The sequence below is a fragment of the Trachypithecus francoisi genome, unplaced genomic scaffold, assembly GCF_009764315.1.
Source record: "Trachypithecus francoisi isolate TF-2019V2 unplaced genomic scaffold, Tfra_2.0 Lachesis_group3, whole genome shotgun sequence".
NCBI lineage: Eukaryota > Metazoa > Chordata > Mammalia > Primates > Cercopithecidae > Trachypithecus > Trachypithecus francoisi.
Window position 1 is genome coordinate 129,275,903 of NW_022681468.1, and position 20,083 is coordinate 129,295,985.

Genomic DNA, 20,083 nt, shown 5'->3' on the forward strand with positions numbered 1-20,083 from the left:
CATAATGCCTAAGCATCCCCTACACTCAATAGCATTCAATAAATATCTGAATTATTCCCCAAAGTTGCTGCAAGTAGTAAACAATCCCTAATCCTGCTTTTATGTTTAACTACCTCAGCAAAAACAGAATGAAATATTATGCTTGTGAAACCTTTGTAGCCCATCAAGTTCTACATAAACAGTACACTTTACAGTGTCTGCAGAAATTGAGAGTTAATGAAAACAGAGTTTAAAATATGAAATCTGTCACCTCTAGATCTCTGCCCAAACTCATGCCTAAACTCCTTTTGCTAAAAATAATGATTTACAGCCACCTCTTTATGCTGGATTAGCTTGCTCAGTTTCAAAAAGGGTACTTAAATGGGAATACAGAACAGACTTCTTAAAATTCTGTTCCTGATGATCTCACAGGAAAAGCAGAAAGACAACAAATGTGAGGTTATTAATAAAGTCTAGGAAAGAAAGCAAAAGTAATAACCATAGTCTGGTCAGTAAGAATGTCTTAGTTGCTACTGTTACTACTAAAGTTTTCTTCATGAGGCAAGAGGAAGCAAGGGGCAAGTCTAGCCCCTCAAAAGCGGACTTTACATCTAATGTGCGTTTGTACCAAATGGGCAGGTGCAGAGGCCTCAGCTTCTCCTAACAGGCCTGTGAAAACACCGAGTCACATGCACGGTGGTAGGAAAGATAGCTGCTGCTGTGCTGAGATGCAACTAAGCACCTTGGCTTCCCCTTTTGAAGAAGAAACTGAAGATAGGGCCCAGTGGTGTTCAAAACCATGGTCCAAAAGAGGTTATTAATGTCATATAAGTCATCAGAGACAGGAAGAAAAAAGACATTTCCATGCTTAAGGTATTTCCGGAACTTGAGAGTGAGAAGGGAATGTTTGGTCAAGAGAACCCCCCTGGATTCCAGCAGAATCACAGTGATGGCTCCCCTACTGCTTCTACTCCCTACCCCCAGCTTTTGAAGCAAGCCTGGACTCCCAATGGTGGCGGAAGCCTCACTCTAGGAGATTAACAGGAGCTCTCTCCTTTCACTGTGCCACCAGTTGTGAGCTGAAGAAAACTCTTGGTTTCTTTCTAATGTCATTTATCCCGCATGTTGGAAACAGAGAAACCAGTCTTTCTGAACTTAATTGGATTCTAGATTTTTTTCTCCTTGGGAGGGGAAAATATCAACTCCAGTATAATATAGTCATCTCTCAGTAATCCATTTGTTATTTACCTACTTGATAGACTTCTCAAACAATATTTTTAATTCCAGGATAACTTCCCTTTTGTGGGGAAGAAGCTACATCATCTATCAATTGTTCTTTACTTGAAGAACGAAAATTAATATTAGCCTCGCCCAAAATCTATTATAATGACTTCCTAACAGGCCCCATACCCACCCCTTCTACCATTCTCTCTCTACCCCTCTGATAAAACACACACTGCATTCTAAAGACAAACACAATTTTTAAATTATTCTACTTGGAATTATCTGTTATCAACTTCTCTCTGTAGGACACTTACATGCTATAAAAGACTATCTTTCAAGTGAACAATGAATTCTGGGATTTTTTTCAGCCCAGGGGCCACATAATACAGAACGTATCTAAATCTATTTTAGAAAATATTATCTTCTGAGTAGAACAAAATCAAATACTTTAGCCATTCTGTTCTTACACAGCATATCCCGGGCCAGAGTATTTTGCTGGTTTTCGGCATTAATGATGATTCCCTCCCCACCTGAAATGCCATTTATTGCTGAAAGGCCTGACTTGAACAAACTGCGGTTAGCAACAATATTTTCCCCAAAAGTTTCTGAATCAATTACCAAATTGAAACCTTCTTGCTAGAGGGCTATTTCTGGATTTTCATTTTGAAAATACCTTATGGATGACTGTAAATTCATGAGGCAATTCCCTGAGTGAAGCAGTTACCAAGTTGTAAACTATTCCAAGGCCAAGTTCACCCCATATCAAGCAAAGGAAACTTATCAGCTGAGGGGTAGAAAAATGACTTATTACTGATTTAAAAAAAAAAAAAAAAAAAAAACAGATGATCTTGCACATTTATCTATCTTGATTTGGTCCCCAAGAAGAAATGAACACCTAGTAACAACTATGATAACTTCGCTTAGTCAATGTTTGCAGTTTTTAGAGTTCTTTTTCAAATTCTGGTCCAATTAAACATTTTGTAAACTCAAACAAGTACATAGTCTTATAAACTCTTTCAAAATTAAATTGGCTTCTCATTCAACTTCTGGGTTTGTTTGTTCTCCAGTTTACCAGAAATTGAAAACCACATCTTTCTTCTGCTTAAAAATCCACAGAATAAAATGGTGCAATTGCTGTGGGAAACAATCTGACAGTTTTCTAAAAAGTTGAACATAGGCTGGGCATGGTGGCTCACACCTCTAATCCCAGCACTTTGGGAGGCCAAAGGGAGGATCACCCGAGGCCAGGAGTTTGAAACCAGCCTCAGCAACATAGAAAAAAAAGTTAAACATAAATTTACCATACAACAATTCCACTCCTGATTATCTACTCAAGGGAAATAAAAATGCAAAGTTCACACAAAGACTTGTACACATAAAATGTTCACATAAATGTTGCCCTCAGCAACATTATTCAGAAAAGCCAAAAAGTAGAAACCATCTAAACGTTCATCAAATGTTGAATGGATAAACAAAATGGGCATATCCACAAATGAGCTGCTACTGAGCAACAGAAAGGAATAAATACTGATACATGCTACAACATGGATGATCCTTAAAACATTATGCTAAGAATGCAGACACAAAAGACAACATATTGTATGATTTCATTAAATGAAACGTCCGGAAAAGGAAAACCGATAGAGACAGAAAGTAGATTAATGGTTGCCTAGGGCTGGAAAGAGGCACTGATTACAAATGGGCACACAGGATTTGGGGGTTAATGGAAATGTTCCAAAACTTTATCATGTTGATAGTTGTGAAACTTCACACATTTACTAAAAGTCACCTAATGGTACAATTAAAATGAATGAATTTTGTGACAGGTAGCTTATAACTCAAGCTATTTAAAACACACACACATAAACATATAGACACACAGATTCCCCATAATGCAGAAAATAAAGTCCAAAATCTCTAGCATGGCAATGAAGACCATCTCTAGTCTGCTTCACCATTTCCAGTCCAACAACCTTCATTCCCCAACACAGCGATGCAACCGTTTTTCCTCTTCCCCAGAATATGTGGAGCTGTTCACACTTCTGTGCTTTTCTTTTTTCACACCTTCTTTTCCTCTTCCCCAGAACATGTGGAGCTGTTCACACTTCCGTGTCTTTTTTCACACCTTAAAACCCACAGCCCCTTTGCTACCCAGTGAACTCCTACTCATCCTTCAAGACCCAAAGTAAATTAAACTCTGAAGTAATCTCTAAATTGTCTCCATCAGAATGAATTTCTTACTCATTTGTGGTCCCATGGAATCTTCTATATAAGTATACCATTTCCTTTTTTTTTTTTTTTTTTGAGATTGATTTCATTCTTGTTGCCCAGGCTGGAGTGCAATGGCATGATCTTGGCTCAGTGCAACCTATGCCTCCCGGGTTCAAGTGACTCTCCTGCCTCAGCCTCCCAAGTATCTGGGATTACAGGCATGTGCCACCACGTAAGGCTAATTTTGTATTTTTAGTACAGACAGGGTTTCTCCATGTTGGTCAGGCTGGTCTCGAACTCCCAACCTCAGGTGATCTGCCCACCTCGGCCTCCCAAAGTGCTGGGATTATAGGCTTGAGGCACCGCACCCGGCCCACCATTTCTTCTTTGCATTATAAGTCTCTGTACAGTGCCACCTCCACTGTGTTTTGTTCATCTTTGATTTTTCTTTCAGAAAAATTATATAGTAATAGCTAGTATTTACTCAACATTTACTCTTTGCAATGCACTTTTCATATATTACTTCTAGTCCTCACAACAATTCTGTAGGTGAAGTATCACTGCCTCCATTATCCAGATGAAGAAACTGAGACTCAGAGGACACACGACACGCCTAGGATCACACTGCCAGTAGACAGAAAAACTGAGATGCAAACCTGAGATACGAATCTACTGGAATCCAAAAGTCCATGTTCTTGCCACTAAGCTTCTTGTGGTTTACAAAACAGACAAGAAAGGATGCATATATCTATTGTATTGTATGTTACTCCGCTGGGGCTGCTATGACAATTCCATAGCCTGGGAGGCTTAAACAACAGATATTTATTTTCTCACAGTTCTGGAGGCTTGGAAGTCCAGATCCAGCTGGCAGCCAATTTGGTTTCTAGTGAGAACTCTGTTTCTGGCTTGCAGATGGCTACCTTTTTGCTGTGTCTTCAATTGGTGGAGAAAGTAAGCTGTGGTTTCTCTTCTTCTGACAAGGGCTGTGAACTCCATCATTGGGACTGCACCCTTGTATCTTAATCTAAACCTACTTACCTCCTAAAGATACCACCTCCAAATACCATTAGGATTCCTTGTAGTAAATAAAAATTATAGGAGGCCATTAGGCTCCTATAATATGACATATGAATTTATATATATACATATTCATATAACATATGAATTTTGGGAAGACGCACAATGCACATGTTGGGAAGAATTATGAGACCTAAGTTTTAGTATCACCTTTATCACTGATCATGTGATGTTGGAAAAGTCACTTGACAATCTTGAAACAAGCCCATTTCCTTGTAAGGAAAATGAGAGGGTTGGACTAGATAATCTCCAACTCATGTTCTGGTTCTAAAAATTCTGATTCTGTGTGCCATCTTGCAACCACTGAAACTCAGATATACCAGTGCAGAGCATTCTGTTTGGTGATGATCTGAAATCTCAACACAGAGCTGTATGGTGATGCTACCATATCATACTACCATGGGCAGGTACCTCCCAGCAGCGTGAGCTCTTGAACAATTAGAGCAGTTTCTTCGGGCCAGGCCAGGTGTCCCCAACTCTCCCTGACTGCATGCTTTGTGAGAAGGTACCCAACACATGAACTTTGACGCTGCCTTCGTCCTACACAAGCCATCCACATCACCTACCTAATAAGAAATACTATCTGTGGCCAGGCGCGGTGGCTCACACCTATAATCCCAGCACTTTGGGAGGCCGAGGTGGGTGGATAACGAGATCAGGAGTTTGAGACCATCTTAACCAACACGGTAAAACCCTGTCTCTACTAAAAATACAAAAATTAGCCAGGCTTGGTGACGCATACCTGTTATCCCAGCTACTCAGGAGGCTGAGGCAGGAGAATCGCTTGAATCTGAGAGGCACAGGTTGTAGTGAGCTGAGATCGTGCCACTACACTCCAGCCTGGGCGACAGAGGGAGACTCCGTCTCAGAAAAAAAAAAAGAAAAAGAAAAAGAAAAAAAGAAATGCTATGTACACAGTGCCAGGCATTCGTTAATTTTTTTAAGCATTCACAAACACTGTCTCCTAACTGGCCTCCTCCCTTCAATGAATTCCATAGGTTGCCAGGTGAACTTTCCTGAAGCACAGCCAGCTGGTTCTGTTTGTGCCATTAAGTAAGCTTTTTTGTTGTTTGTTTCCTAGCATTTTATTTCTTATACAATAAAGTCAAACTTCCTTCGTCTGGTTTATAAAGTCTTATGTGTTCTAGCTTCAACCAGTTTTTGCAACCCCTTTTCCTCTACTACTCTTCAGAAAACTTGCATTCCAGGCAAAATGAACTACCTATGGTTTCCCGTAGCATATTTTTTACATTAACATAATTTCTAACAATATTCTAAATCATTCTAAAATGTCAGCCAGGTGTAGTGGCTCACACCTGTAATCCCAGCACTTAGAGAGGCGAAGGGGGCAGATCACTTGAGGTCAGGAGTTCAAGACCACCCTGGCCAACATGGTGAAACCCCATCTCTACTAAAAAAACACAAAAATTAGCAAAGTGTGGTGGCGTGCACTTGTAGTCTCAGCTACTAGGGAGACTGACGCAGGAGAATTGCTTGAACCTGGGAGGCAGAGGTTGCAGTGGGCTGAGATCGCACCACTGCACTCCAGTCTGGGAGACTCTATCTTAAAATAAAATGTAGAACATGCTTCCCTAATAGCACACATTCTGCTTATGCAATAGGTTTATGCAGTTCCTTGTATTAAATAAAATTGTAGGAGGCCACTGTTTTGAACTTCTGCACTAGACCCCAACAGACCAGACTGAAATTAAAATGGAATCACTCATGGTCACCACACCGAAAATGAGTTATCTGGCCCTCCAAGAAACCAGGAGACGGATAACAGGCCAGTTTCAACCTTCAATCAGCAAGATAATGAATTTCCTCTGTTTTAGTCCCTACGGCAAAGAGTAACTTCAAGTAACCTGATGTTAACCAGTTATCTTTCTGTTGTTCTGTCTGTCTCCACCTTACCAGGAAAGTAACTTTGAAATGATCAATCTGCTTTTTGTTCTTTGTTTCTGCTTTCTACAGCCCTTTTTTCTGTCCATAAAGCCAACCTCCTCTGTTCCACTCATTGGGGCATTCATTCCATTTTATGGAATGAAGTGTTGCCTGATTCTAGAATCGCAATAAGGCCAATTGAGATCTTTAGATGTGTCAAATTTTTGTCTTTTGACACTTGTGCTGGTCTGTCTAGAATGCCCTTTCTCTTCATTCCACATACCCACATTCTTCAAATGAGCCCACATGGCAGATGCCCAGTGCAGTAACTGACATGTAAGTACTCAATACTGTTCAAAGCTGCGTTTTGCTCCTCACACTAGCTATTCCTCTCCCTCTAACCTCAATTTTTTCTATACACCTTTCTTATGTAGCTTATTACTTTCTCTTGTATTTAATGTAAATGTCTTAGATTGCCAGAGATCCAACGCACTGGAAAAATCAGTATTCAGTCTTAGTCCATGTGTACCCAGCACCAAGCAAAATTACTGTTTATGGTCAATAAATCTTTCCGTAATGAATGAGAACAAAACTAGTGTTTGAACCAGAATGGTCTCTGGTGGAAACTGACAGCTAAAACTGGACGGGGAGTGGAGCAGAGGTGAAGGAGTACTTAATGAGGCCCTACTATGAGCCAGGTACTGTGCAGAGCACAGCTTCATCCTTTGTTTCATTTATTCCTTTCCAAAAAACCGTATGAAGCAGCAGTAACAATTTCATCTCCATTTTACATATGAAGAGTTTGGGTTAGGGAAGTCAGGAAACTTGCCTGAGGTCACAACCAAGTATGTTTGGGTCTTTCCAGTACTGCACTTGCCGCTTGTCCTCCTTCCAATCACTCCCCTCCTCTCCCCGACGAAGGTCGAGGACTTTCTAGGAAAACATGCAGCCTCCAACCACTTCCGCCTGGGGAGCCCAGTCTCGCCCTTCGCTGCCAGAACCACAGGGAGCGCGCGTGGCGGGAGTGAAGAAGGTGAGCTGCAGTCCGGACGCAAGGCCCCGCCCACTATGTCGCTAGTGACGTCATCACGCAGAGCCGAGTCGGCGCGTCCACATCCTTTAAATATGGTCTTTCCCGGGCGCGCGCGACAATGTGAGGAGTGGGGTGGAGCGTGTGTGGTGTGTGGCTGCGGCCTGGGCAAGAGCCGCCGCGGACCATGAGGTGGGCGGAAAGGCTGTGTTGCAGCCGAGACGCGGACGGGAGGGCGCTGCCGGGCCAGCGGGCGTCCTCATGCAGGGGCGGGAGGAGGGAACATGGCGGCCGGGCCAGGACCCTTTGCTCCTGGCTCTGCGCGGCTCCTACCCCTGCTTTGCTTGCCCTTTTACCTGCCTTTCTGGAACCTTGTTTGCCCTCTCCTTGCGTCCCCTTTCCCTCAGCCGTTTCTTTTGCCTTCATCGACTCTTCCCCCCGGCTCCACACTGGGTCGAAGTGTGAGAGGTAGTAGATTAAGTGGGAGCCGGTCGGGCCCGTCCGGTGCCGAGAAACCGACTCCTAAATTTGACTAGGTTCTCGTATGTCACTTTATCGGTCTGCCTGGGATCACAGGAGAAATACTGAACATGAAGACATCAAGCCTGATTTGTAGTCCTGATGATGTCTGTAAGTGATCTTGTGAAATGTCACTTAAGTTGACCTCAGTCTCCTCAAATGTGAGGTTCTCTGAAAGGCCTAAGATTCCTGATGTCGAGGTAGCTTTTGTCATGCGGTGCCTGCCAGAATCTGCCCCAAAACAAAGCATGGTTGGAAAAACAAAAGCAAGATTTATTTTGGCAGTAACGGAATAGAAAACTGAGTTGACTTCCAGTTCCCTGCCGTCAAGTGGCCTAGTATGTAAGCAATGAGAACATCATTCTGTTTCAGATCTTATTTCCATAGTGGGTGTCCTAAGAGGAACACTCCCGGCGTAGATTAAATGGAAAAGAGCTCGTCCTGTATCGTCATTGCTGCTCTGTCACAGAGAACCTTGGGTCTGCTGTATTCTGTTTTGGGTGCCACAGCCTGTTGAGGGTAGATACTTAGGGATAGATTCTTCCTCACCTAACAGCAGCTAGCCTAGCCAATTACTTGCTTTTGATCTTGGCCTTTTGTTTTTCCTCAGCTGAGTAAGTTCTGGAGGGATCCTGCCTCTGTTGGAGCCTTCGCAGCCAGGTAGCTGTGAACTGTGAGCTAGAGTGAAGCAGAAATCTAGAAAGATGAGCTCCAAGATGGTCATAAGTGAACCAGGACTGAATTGGTGAGTTGTAGCTACTTTGTAATCCGCTGAAGAGGAGTGTAGTGGGGCTGATGGTTGACATAAGAAAATAGATTCCTGGCATAGAGAGATTTGGAGGAAACAGAAGATACAAGTTTAAGGTTTCCGAATTTACGTTATCCTCACCCTCACATACTGAACGCTAGAGTTATGGCTGACTACACTTCCATTCCTATATTGGAACAATTCAGCACTCAAATTATTTTTAGGTATAATTCCCTCAGGTATTTATTGCTGATCTCCTGAAGGTCTCTCTCATGTATTTATTGCTGGTCTCTAGAAGGAGAGATTCTGGAATATTCTTGTGTCCAAGAACCTTGCCCATTTCCATGCAAATAATAAAAAAGACCCTCTTTAAGAATAGACATGCTTTTTGTTATATTGAAATCTATATCAAATGATAATATAAATGCATAGACTGTTTTAGAAGTGTATGAGAACTTTGCAAATAGAGAGCCTGGTTAAATATTATAGTGGTTTTGTAGACATCTAGCTAATACATGTGCTGATTTAGTTCATTTTAACACACATTTACTGAGCCAGCCAAGAAGGATCAACTGTTATAAATGGTTACGAAGAGTATTAAAATAGTACCTGACTCAGAATATTAAGTCAGTATGTTCAATAAGTACTTGTTTATTGCTAGCAATACTCCCGTCCCCAGGGAGCTCACAATCCCTGAGGCCCTTGACTTTGTTTTTATATGATGTGCAGAAACTTAAGAATTTATTGAGATGTCACAGATACAATACCACAACAAGGTAATAAACTATAGTGGTACATAGCAAATAAGACATTCTAATTTTACCATTAATACCGTAGTATAGTTTTTTGGATAAATGCCTTTAAGAACAGTTAAAAGAAGAGTATGGTGCAAATATGCTAGAATTTCCTATTTGGGCACTAGGACACCCAGGAGTTAGCATTTGATTAGATAAGAAGTATGCCCATTTGCATTCCTTGCCAATGCTATAAAGTATGCGTTCAGATGTAGCACAGATGATCTTATATACCGCTGGTGTTGTGGAACCAGTTGTGGTTTTGAACCTTTGCACCATATTGTAGCCCTTGGAATTATCCTTTTCCACAGAATTTTACTGACCTTTGTCCTCCCTAGATTAATGGATTCAGTGTTTTCAAATTTTTAATTCCTTCATTCAAACAGCATTTTTGGATGCCGAACTATATGGAAAGCATTGAATATATGTTTGTCTCTAAATTAATTATGGTGTTATGAAAAATCATATCACCTTTGAGGTGGTTTTAGCAAACCATTTATCCCATTTGCCAAAGTAAACAAAATAGGTAGGATATTTAGTCTTTGTAGTGTCTTTTGGTTCAGCACGGTAGTGCATGAAACAAAAATAAGTTGAGAAGTATTTTATTTTCAGCAACCAATATCTTAATGTTATGTCCTAGAGCCAGAAGTGAGGCCAGCCTTTGACAGACCCTTGATTATACTTCAGTCTTTTCTATCTTTAACTCTCCAGTCTGTGTGACATTTATTTAATTATGTACTGAAGAAAATGCAGGGCTGATTATTGGAGCTGGAGAATTTCATAATGGGCCTGAGTTTAAAGCTATCAAGAAGTAACAATTCTAAGCCCACAGATCTGGTATATGAAATTAAACATAGTAAGGAGAGATTGTCTGGGGATAGGGGGTAAGAAAGTATGAAATTATAAGTTACAATTGTGCCATTATGTGTCTTAGCATGAGATTTTGAATTGTCAAATGTAAGTAAATTACTTTGTTTCACAGGGATATTTCCCCAAAAAATGGCCTTAAGACATTTTTCTCTCGAGAAAATTATAAAGATCATTCCATGGCTCCAAGTTTAAAAGAACTATGTGTTTTATCCAACAGGTAATATGTTTATTTGGTTATTTATTTCCATATTTGATTGTTGTTTTTCCAATAGTTGAAGTTTTATGTGTATCTCTAGTACATTCAAATTATAGAAATGTTTAAATTATAGAAACATTCAAATTATAGAAATGTTTAAAATAAAACAACTTTTAACACTTTGGTATTTCTTTTCAGACCTTCAGTCCTTTCTCCACACATGAACTGCAAAACAGTTTTATAGTATTTTATAATACTATGCTAAAGTGTCCCAATAATTTTTATAATGCTATATACTAATATAGTGTAATAGTATACAAACATTTATACCAATAAATGTTTTAGTATAGTACCAATATTATACTAATAATTGTTTAGTATAGTACTAAATAGTATACTATTTATAACATATGCACATGCACACATACATACACATGTATGTAATACAAAATGGGATCATACTAAAAATATACTGTAAAACTGTTTTGCAGTTATCTATCATTTAAAGTGATATTCTGAGTATCTTTGCATGCCCCAACATTTAGTTCAAATCTTAATGGTTGCATATTACCTCACTATATAGCTTACAGATGTGTTCCCTTTTTTCTTTTTTTTTTGTAATTAAAAATATATTGGTAAATTTTTATAGTTATGTCTATAAGATACTCTCACGGAAATTGAATTGGTCAGACAATATGTACATTTTGTATTTTAATAGATAACTGCCAAATTGCTAAAGGTTTTTTTCCTCTCTGATATTTAATGACTATTAAATGATAATTTTTACTTCTTACTGCTCACTTGTCTGTAGTAGCTCTTCTATCCTTTTTGATCGACTATTTCTACTCTGTTGTTTATGAATCCGGAAACCAAGTAATTGAGTTTACTAGAAAAATGTGTAAATACACCAAATGAGGAATTAGGAAACACCCCCAGGGAAGCTCAACATTTACTTTCTTCCTTTCTCCTTTTACAGTGGAGGAAGTGTATCTCCCCATCTTTTCCTGCTTTCTCAGTTATCTTTTCTGTCCATTGTCCCCTCTTACTCCTCTATCTTTGTTCTCTCCCATTTTCAGTCATCTTGATTACTTTTTGGTTTTTGTTCTGTTTTTTTAAGAGACGTGGTCTTCCTATGTTGCCCAAGCTGATCTTGAACTCCTGGCTTCAAGTAATTCTCTACCTTGGCCTCCCAAAGTGCTGGGATTACAACCAGGAGCCGCTGTGCCTGGCCAACTTAATCAGTATTTGAACATGCTTATGTTTTCCTGTTTTAAATAATCCCTGGACTCCACATTTTCTCCTAATTACCTTCTTACCTCTTCTCTCATTTATACTTAGACTTCTTTAAAGACTTGTATATGCTCACTGGGAAGAAATGAGGAACAAAAAAGCCGTAAGACATACAGAAAGCAATTAATAAAATAGTAATAGTCCTTACTTATCAATAACTTAAATGTAAATTAATTAAACTCCCCAATGAAAGGATGGATTGGCAGAATGGATTTAAAAACAGGATTAAAAACTTTCTATTTACTGCACATCCTACTCCACTTGCTGGGATTACAGGCATGAGCCACCCTGTGCAGCCCATAGCTATATTGTATTCTATTGTTGGGTGAATATAATTTTTAAATTGACCTCTGTTGATAATTTAGCTTGTTTCTATTACTGTTAGAAACGTGAGCATCCTTTTTACATGTGCTTGTATAAGTAGGATAAACTCCTGTCAGTGGAGAGTATGTATATATATTTATTTTGATAGATATTGCCAGATTGCTATTAAAAGCATTAAAGAAAAAAGTGCTTTTTTGATTCCATCAAATGAATGCATAAGTTTACGTAAAAACAAGCAGACAATTTTAGTCCAGGCTCAGTGGCTCACACCTGTAATCCCAGCATTTTGAAAGGGTAAAGCAGGATGATGACTCCCAGCCTGGGCAACAAATTGAGACCCCGTGTCTCCAAAAATAATTCACTGTGTGTAGTGGCACATAGCTATAGTCCTACTTACTCAGCAGGCTGAGGCACGAGGATCACTTGAGCCCAGGAGTTTGAGACTGCAGTGAGCTATGATTCTACCACTATGTTCCTGCCTGGGCAACAGAGTGAGATCCTGTCTACCAAGAAAAAGAGATAATTTTTTAAATATGAATGTTTCAAAGAGGCAGTTTCAGAAGCAACTTTCTTCTTGCCAAAGTGCATAGTTGTAATATCTGTGCTGATATCAGATATACAAAGTTAAAGCAGTAGACTCCCTTATGTATGTACATCTATGGATATTTTTAAAAACTATTTGTTAGTCAACTTGTACAGTTTTTTTAGGATAACTAATTTCTTAAAACTTACTACCAATTAAATAAAGAATTGTCATTGTTTATTTGGATCAAAAATTGCTATAAATTCTGTTGTCCTGGGATTTAGAGAACATATGTCTGTCTTTAAAAAAAAGGAATCATCTCAGGTCAGGCGTAGGTGGCTCACACCTGTAATACCAGCCTTTAGGAGGCCAGAGCAGCTGGATCACTTGAGCCCAGGAGGTCAAGACAAGCCTGGGCAACATGGTGAGACCCTGTCTCTACAAAAATACAAAAAATAGCCAGGTGCGGTGGTTGTGCACCTGCAGTCTCAGCTACTGGGGAGGCTGAGGTGTGAGAATCACCTGAGTCGCTACTACACTCCAGCCTGGGCAACAGAGTGAGACCCTGTCTCTCTCTCTGTCTCTCTCTCTCTGTCTCTCTGTTTCTCTCTCTCTCTCTCTCCCCCAACCTCTCTCTCCCACCTCTCTCCCCCTCTCTCCCCCTCTCTCTCCCCCTCTCTCTCCCTCCCTCTCCCTCCCTCTCTCACTCACACACACACACACACACACAAATAATCTTGGCTGGGCACAGTAGCTCATGCCTATAATCACAACACTTTGGGAGGCTAGGAGCAAGAGGATCACTTGAGCCCAGGAGTTCAAGACCAGCCCGGGCAACATCTTCGTCTTGCCACTACTTCTCATTTTATTTTTAACTTTAGAGTTACAGTCTTGCCATATTGCCCAGGCTAGACTCAAATTCCTGGGCTCAGGTGATCCTCCTGCCTCAGCCACCTGAATAGATGGGATTATAGGTGCACACCAGTGTGCCCAGTTTATTTTAATGGTTCAGGTCCACTTCTGTTCAGCATATCCCAGGTGTGGGTTGTAGCCTGGCTTTGTACAAGGAAAAAGGCATTTTGCTGGAAGTTGGGCATACCTAACTCCTAAAATATTTTTTTCTTAGAATATCCTTGTTTTCTTTAGATTTCTGTATAGCACAAAATAATCTATTAGTATAGTTTACCTTGTACTATAGAAAAAATACACAAGTTATTGATACGTTTCTAGTCTTTTTTCCTAACCTTAAGCTTTTTTTTTTTTTTTTTTTGAGACGGAGTCTCGCTCTGTCGCCCAGGCTGGAGTGCAGTGGCCAGATCTCAGCTCACTGCAAGCTCCGCCTCCCAGGTTTACGCCATTCTCCTGCCTCAGCCTCCCGAGCAGCTGGGACTACAGGCGCCCGCCACCTCGCCCGGCTAGTTTTTTGTATTTTTTAGTAGAGACGGGGTTTCACGGTGTTAGCCAGGATGGTCTCGATCTCCTGACCTCGTGATCCACCCGTCTCAGCCTCCCAAAGTGCTGGGATTACAGGCTTGAGCCACCGTGCCCGGCCAGTTTTATTAAGAATTATTACAGTCATTGTTATAGTAATTATTGTAATAATTCTTAATTACTGTAATAATTATTACAATTATTTCAGGCTTTATTGTTTACGGTTGTTTTCTTGTTGAAAAACAAGGCCTTTTATTCTGTTAATTTCAAGATAAAAAAAATTTTCCTTTTGCTCTCTGTGCTCCATAAGTGTTTGTAAAATGAAAGGACAACTTGAATAGTGTTTTTACAAATGAATAATATAAAAAGTTAATATTGTGTTACTTTTCTTTGAAGCATGAAAAAACGTTTCAGAATATTTCCAAAGTCTCCCAAGAAAATAAAAAAGGATATTAAAATGCCATGAGCCATTCATGTAGAAATAGCCTTTTTTTAATTATGTAAACAATGTAAACAATCATGTAAACAATTGCCTTTTTTAATTAAAGTTTCTGTTGGCAGATATTCGTAACTGAATTTTAAGCAAACGGGGGAAAATAGCTTTAAATAGAAATATATATATATATAAAGCTTTAACACATTTAATTTAGGAAAATAAATCAAACTCAGAAGATACTAGTAGACTTGAAATGGAGACTAGAAGCACCATTTTCAAATGCTACTTTTAAACAAGCTACCAAACCAGTACTTAAAGTATAGGAAACTTAAAAGTTTTAGATTCTGCCCTGTTTTTGTTTTGAAAGGAGAATGGGCAGTTGACAAAATGCAGGGGCAAAACTTAAAACCATCAACCAAAATAAAGTATAATGCTGTATACGTGGATAGAGAAACCCTGTCAGATGCTTTTGGTTTACACCCTGATGAAGATTTTGACAGCACTGCACAAGGAAATGATCTTGATGTGCTACCATTTCATTCTTTGCTGAATGTAGCCAATTTAAACTGCTAGAATTCCTTGACATTCCTAGTCTGGCATATCTGAGTCAGCATCTTGTTGCTGCAGCAGCTTAATTAAATTTGCCAGTTTTTGGCACAGGACAGACATGTTCTCATATTCAGAGAGACAGCTGTGTAGCAGTATTGTTAAGAGTGCAGACACAATACTGTTAGATTTAAATAGCTCTCAAGACATTTTCTAGTAAGAAGTCAATTTGCTGTAATACATTTCTCCCAAGATCAGCAGTTAGTGTTCATTTTGTTAACCTAAAATATGCTTATTTTTATGCAATTATTGGAGAAACTTTAATAGCTATGTCTTTTTTTAACCTGTGTTATTTTCAGAGCCAACCTAAGCATCCTAATTTTAATTTCCAAAATTCTTCTCCCATTCCTTTATCAGCTCTTTGAGTCGTTTTTTATCCATTAGTTAGCTCTGAGAGAGTGGTGTTAAATATTTTTTGCTTTATTTGGGGACCTACATATTTTCTAAAATACTGTTGTCATCTTTTGGAATTTTTGACATATTTATTCTAGTATTATAAAGTTAATTTAGAACAAATCAGTAGTAGGATGGAACGTAACTCACCCTTTGTCCAGATGCAGATCTAAATTAGTAATTCTCAGCAGTATCAGACTGATACCCTCCCACTTTTTATGACAGATATTTATAAGAAATAAGATACCTCCTTTACTAGCTTAAAATGAAATTAATAGATATAATTTTTAAAAACAAGTGTGAAATAATTTATTTTTAATATGTAAATTCATAGAGACTACTGCATTATGAGATATAATGAGGTAGTGAGATGCATCAGTTAAAATGAATACAGTTCATTTATTTAAGTTAATTTAAAATATTTAAGAGAAAATAAAACATACCATGAAATAATCATAGGAAAAATAAAATGTACTGTTAGGATAAATAATAACAGACTAGACTTATTTGTACCTGGTAAGAGAAGGCCTGAAAGGGACTGTTGAAAGTTATGCAGAATAGTACTGCATATTGCAGGCATTTAGCATTCCCCCCTTCTGAATGCCTTTAATCCCCCCTCTTTTGTGACAATCCAAATACACCTACAGGCTTCCAGAAGGCCCTGGGGACATTAAAACTGCCTTGATTGAGAACCACTGCTATGGATATTTTCTCTTCCTCTCTTTTTCTCCCTTAATCCCTGATCATGATGTTCTTAGGATTCTCTTCAGTCACCTACTTGGTATGTTCACTTTGGAAACCTAAGTTCTCTATAGTCCCATTGTGTTGATGTACCTATCTACTTTTCTTTATTCTTCATTGACTTCTCTAATGCACTTGATTATAATGTCCTGGAGACTGGAGATGGTATTGTACTTAGTGTTGTATTTCCAGTACCTGGCATAGGCTGGCACGTGGTAGTTAATAAATATTAACTAATGGAGGAATGAAGAATGAGTCAGCAGATGTCCATCTTTCTCATTAGTTTCCCTTCCTGTCTGGATTATTGTGTAATTTGGAGCCAGGTTATAGCAACAGTTACTGTGGTGGAAATTACAGTCGTACAGGCCAAGGAAGTATAGTTTTTGATGCACTTCTAAAGTTTCTTATTTAAAATGTAGATTATAATAACTGAAGAGGAAAAATAGAGATGGGTTATGAATAAGATAAGGAACTTGTGTTCATATACCTTAATTTGGATAAGGTGACTTCTTAAAAGTAGGGGTAGCATTTGTGAATCTGAATAACAGAGAAACTCTCTAAAATAAAAGAAATTTATTTGGGAGTAAAGCATTGCAATGGGAATATGTATGCCATAGTAAACTATCTGCGTATTCAGGGAGGTAAAGGAGGACAAAGATTTTTAAAGGAAAAAATTAGGATTGTGTGATTGTTTTGAAATAGTTATACTTGATCTTTGGAAGATGAATAACAAAGGTGACACCAATCCAAGGTTGGACAGGCAGTTCCTGAACAAATACCCTTGCAGAAGTATTTTGTTATCAGGAATTCAAACATGAGAACTCTGTCTTCATGGCCTTCACTAGCTCTAATTATCAGGGTTTTTGTATTTTTTTGTTTTGTTTTTTTAAGTTCTAGGGTACATGTGCAGGATGCGCAGGTTCGTTAGGTAGGTAAACATGTGCCATGGTGGTTTGCTGTACTTACCAACCCATCACCTAGGTATTAAGCCCAGCATGCATTAGCTATTTTTCCTAATGTTCTCCTACCCCAACCCCACCCCACAACAGGCCCATGTGTATTCCCTTCCCTGTGTCCATGCATTCTCATTTTTCAGCTCCCACTTATAAGTGAGAACATGTGGTGTTTGGTTTTCTGTTCTTGCATTAGTTTGCTGAGGATAATGGCCTCCAGTTCCATTTGTGCCCCTGCAAAGGACATGATCTCATTCCTTTTTATGGCTGCATAGTATTTCCATGATATCAGGGATTTTTAAACATTGGTAACTCCATTGTGATTCTGACAACCTTCACACATTCCATAAACAAATATGGTAACAAATTCTGAAACTACTCACTACTTTCTCTTCTGGTACATTCCATTAAAGATATGCCAGGATTTTTCTTTGGCATCCATGAAAAGCATAAAGTCATTTGCATGAACTCAGCCATGTACCGGAGTGATAGAGGATTGTACAACTTTTCCAAAACCAATACTGCTTTCAAAAAATATGGTGCATATGTTAGAATTCTCTTAATTTTTGAGATAAGCAGAGGAAATCGGAACATTTAAAATCTCAATGAATTTTTGTTAACCCCAAATTTGTGATTCCATTACATTCTGTTCTTAGTAGGTTTTGTTCACCATATTAACTGATAAATCTTAGTGATGAATTTAAGTATTAAGAACTCAAATTTTAATAAAATGTAAACATAAAATACCTGCATATGTAATTGGCAAGAATGACTTTCCCCTCTTTATTAATGGGAAAAAAGTTCTAAATTGAATAAGTATGCCTCTTCCTCTCCATCAGGTAATTGAAGGTAAGTTTGCATTGTGAACCTATCCCACAGAATACTTAATCTACTTTAAATGGCTAAGCATCAAAATGCAGGTGGCAGAGTTAGATAATAATCCAGCGTTTACTCTGTTAATCATACTATATTCTCCCTAGTGATTGAGAATCATGAAGTTCCATGATAGTAATCTTCATGTGAAAAGCACATATTTGTAAATTATATTTTGTTTTCCAGACGTATAGGAGAAAATTTGAATGCCTCAGCAAGTTCTGTAGAAAATGAGCCGGCAGTTAGTTCAGCAACTCAAGCAAAGGAAAAAGTTAAAACCACAATTGGAATGGTTCTTCTTCCAAAACCAAGAGTTCCTTATCCTCGTTTCTCTCGTTTCTCACAGAGAGAGCAGAGGAGTTATGTGGACTTGTTGGTTAAATACGCAAAGATTCCTGCAAATTCCAAAGCTGTTGGAATAAATAAAAATGACTACTTGCAATACTTGGTATGTATTCTATTCTTCAGTTTCAGGAAAAAATAGTACAAATTAGGAAATATTTTTATCTTAAATTTACATTTATGTTTTTAGGTCCGGTCACCTTTTTTAAAATGAAAAATTTAAGGAGATTACTTGACAGAGCAATGGTGCTTTAATTCTTTTATTGGTTCCATTATAGTTCAAGCATTTTGCTCTACTGCTTAGCACGTCTTACTCCATTTCATCTTAAGTATTAGCAATAGAACTTTACATAGATTATACCAATTTTAAATTATTGCTTAATTATTACTTCAATTAAGACTTTTCCAAATTCTCAATTATATAAATGATGCTGTGCTGAACATCTTTGTAGCAAAATCTTTGTTCATATCGATGATAGTTTCCATAAGATAAATTCTTAAAAATAGAACTGCCAGACCAAAACATATGCATGTTTTCAAAGCTTTAATCTGCAGTTACACATGCATAAATTGTTCTACAAAAAGTTTAAACCAGTTTGTTTGTACCTCTGTTGTATGACAGGTTTTGAAAAAACTGTCTTCTCTATTCCTACAGGGATAAGGTAACAGAAAATCGAAATCAAATTTTAAAAAAGAAAAAACTATCTTCACTAATATTGGACATTACCTTTTTTGCCTTTAATTTAAAATGGGAAAAATGATCTCTTGCTTTACATTAATTTAATTTATGATTACTAATGAAAATAAACATTTTCCATATGTGGATAAGCCATTTTTATTTTTTCTTTGGTAACTTGCTTGTTTGTATTATTTGCTCATTTTTCAATTTGGATGTATGTCTTTTTAAAAAAATTTGAGGCCAGGCGCGGTGGCTCATGCCTGTAATCCCAACACTTTGGGAGGCTGAGGCAGGTAGATCATCTGAGGTCAGGAGCTCAAGACCAGCCTGGTCAACATGGCGAAACCCCATCTCTACTAAAAATACAAAAAAATTAGCCAGGTGAGGAGGCGCCTGTAGCCCCAGCTACTCGGGAGGCGGAGGTTGCAGTGAGCTGAAATCATGCCACCGCACTCCAGCCTGGGCAACAAAGCGAGACTCCGCCTCAAAAAGTAAATTTAAAAAAATTTTTGACAGCATTTTTTTTTTTTTTTTTTTTTTTTTATGGCGAACCTCCCGGGTTCCCGCCATTCTCCCGCCTCAGCCTCCAAGTAGCTGGGACTACAGGTACCCGCCACCTCGCCCGGCTAGTTTTTTGTATTTTGAGTAGAGACGGGGTTTCACCGTGTTAGCCAGGAGGGTCTCGATCTCCTGACCTCGTGATCCACCCGCCTCGGCCTCCCAAAGTGCTGGGATTACAGGCTTGAGCCACCACGCCCGGCCGACAGCATTTTATAAAATCAGCTTCTCAATTCCTGAGCATGTATTGTATAGCCTTAGTCATTTGCTTTTCTATTTTGTGGAGTTTTTAATAGCAGTTTATCGTTACTATGTAATAACTTTTACTGACTTCTTTGATTTCTGCTTTGGATTTGATACTTTAATTATTAAGTCCAAATTATTATAGCAATGATTAAGAAA

At 38.6% G+C, this 20,083-nt stretch overlaps 1 protein-coding gene across 5 annotated transcripts in view; it reads left to right on the forward strand.

Moving 5' to 3' along the window:
* The first annotated feature begins 7,438 nt into the window (after positions 1-7,438).
* Positions 7,439-20,083, forward strand: part of ICE2 (interactor of little elongation complex ELL subunit 2) — a 59,840-nt gene continuing 47,195 nt past the window's right edge. For 2 of the 5 annotated variants that reach the window (XM_033189894.1, XM_033189898.1), the window contains exons 1-4: positions 7,455-7,597; positions 8,535-8,669; positions 10,449-10,553; positions 18,289-18,550. In XM_033189894.1, the coding sequence (XP_033045785.1) occupies positions 8,629-8,669; positions 10,449-10,553; positions 18,289-18,550 (408 nt within the window). In that variant the 5' untranslated portion in view covers positions 7,455-7,597; positions 8,535-8,628. Of the gene's footprint in view, positions 7,598-7,963; positions 8,036-8,534; positions 8,670-10,448; positions 10,554-18,288; positions 18,551-20,083 lie in introns of those variants that run through there. The other 3 variants (XM_033189896.1, XM_033189895.1, XM_033189897.1) reach the window with 3 other exon arrangements.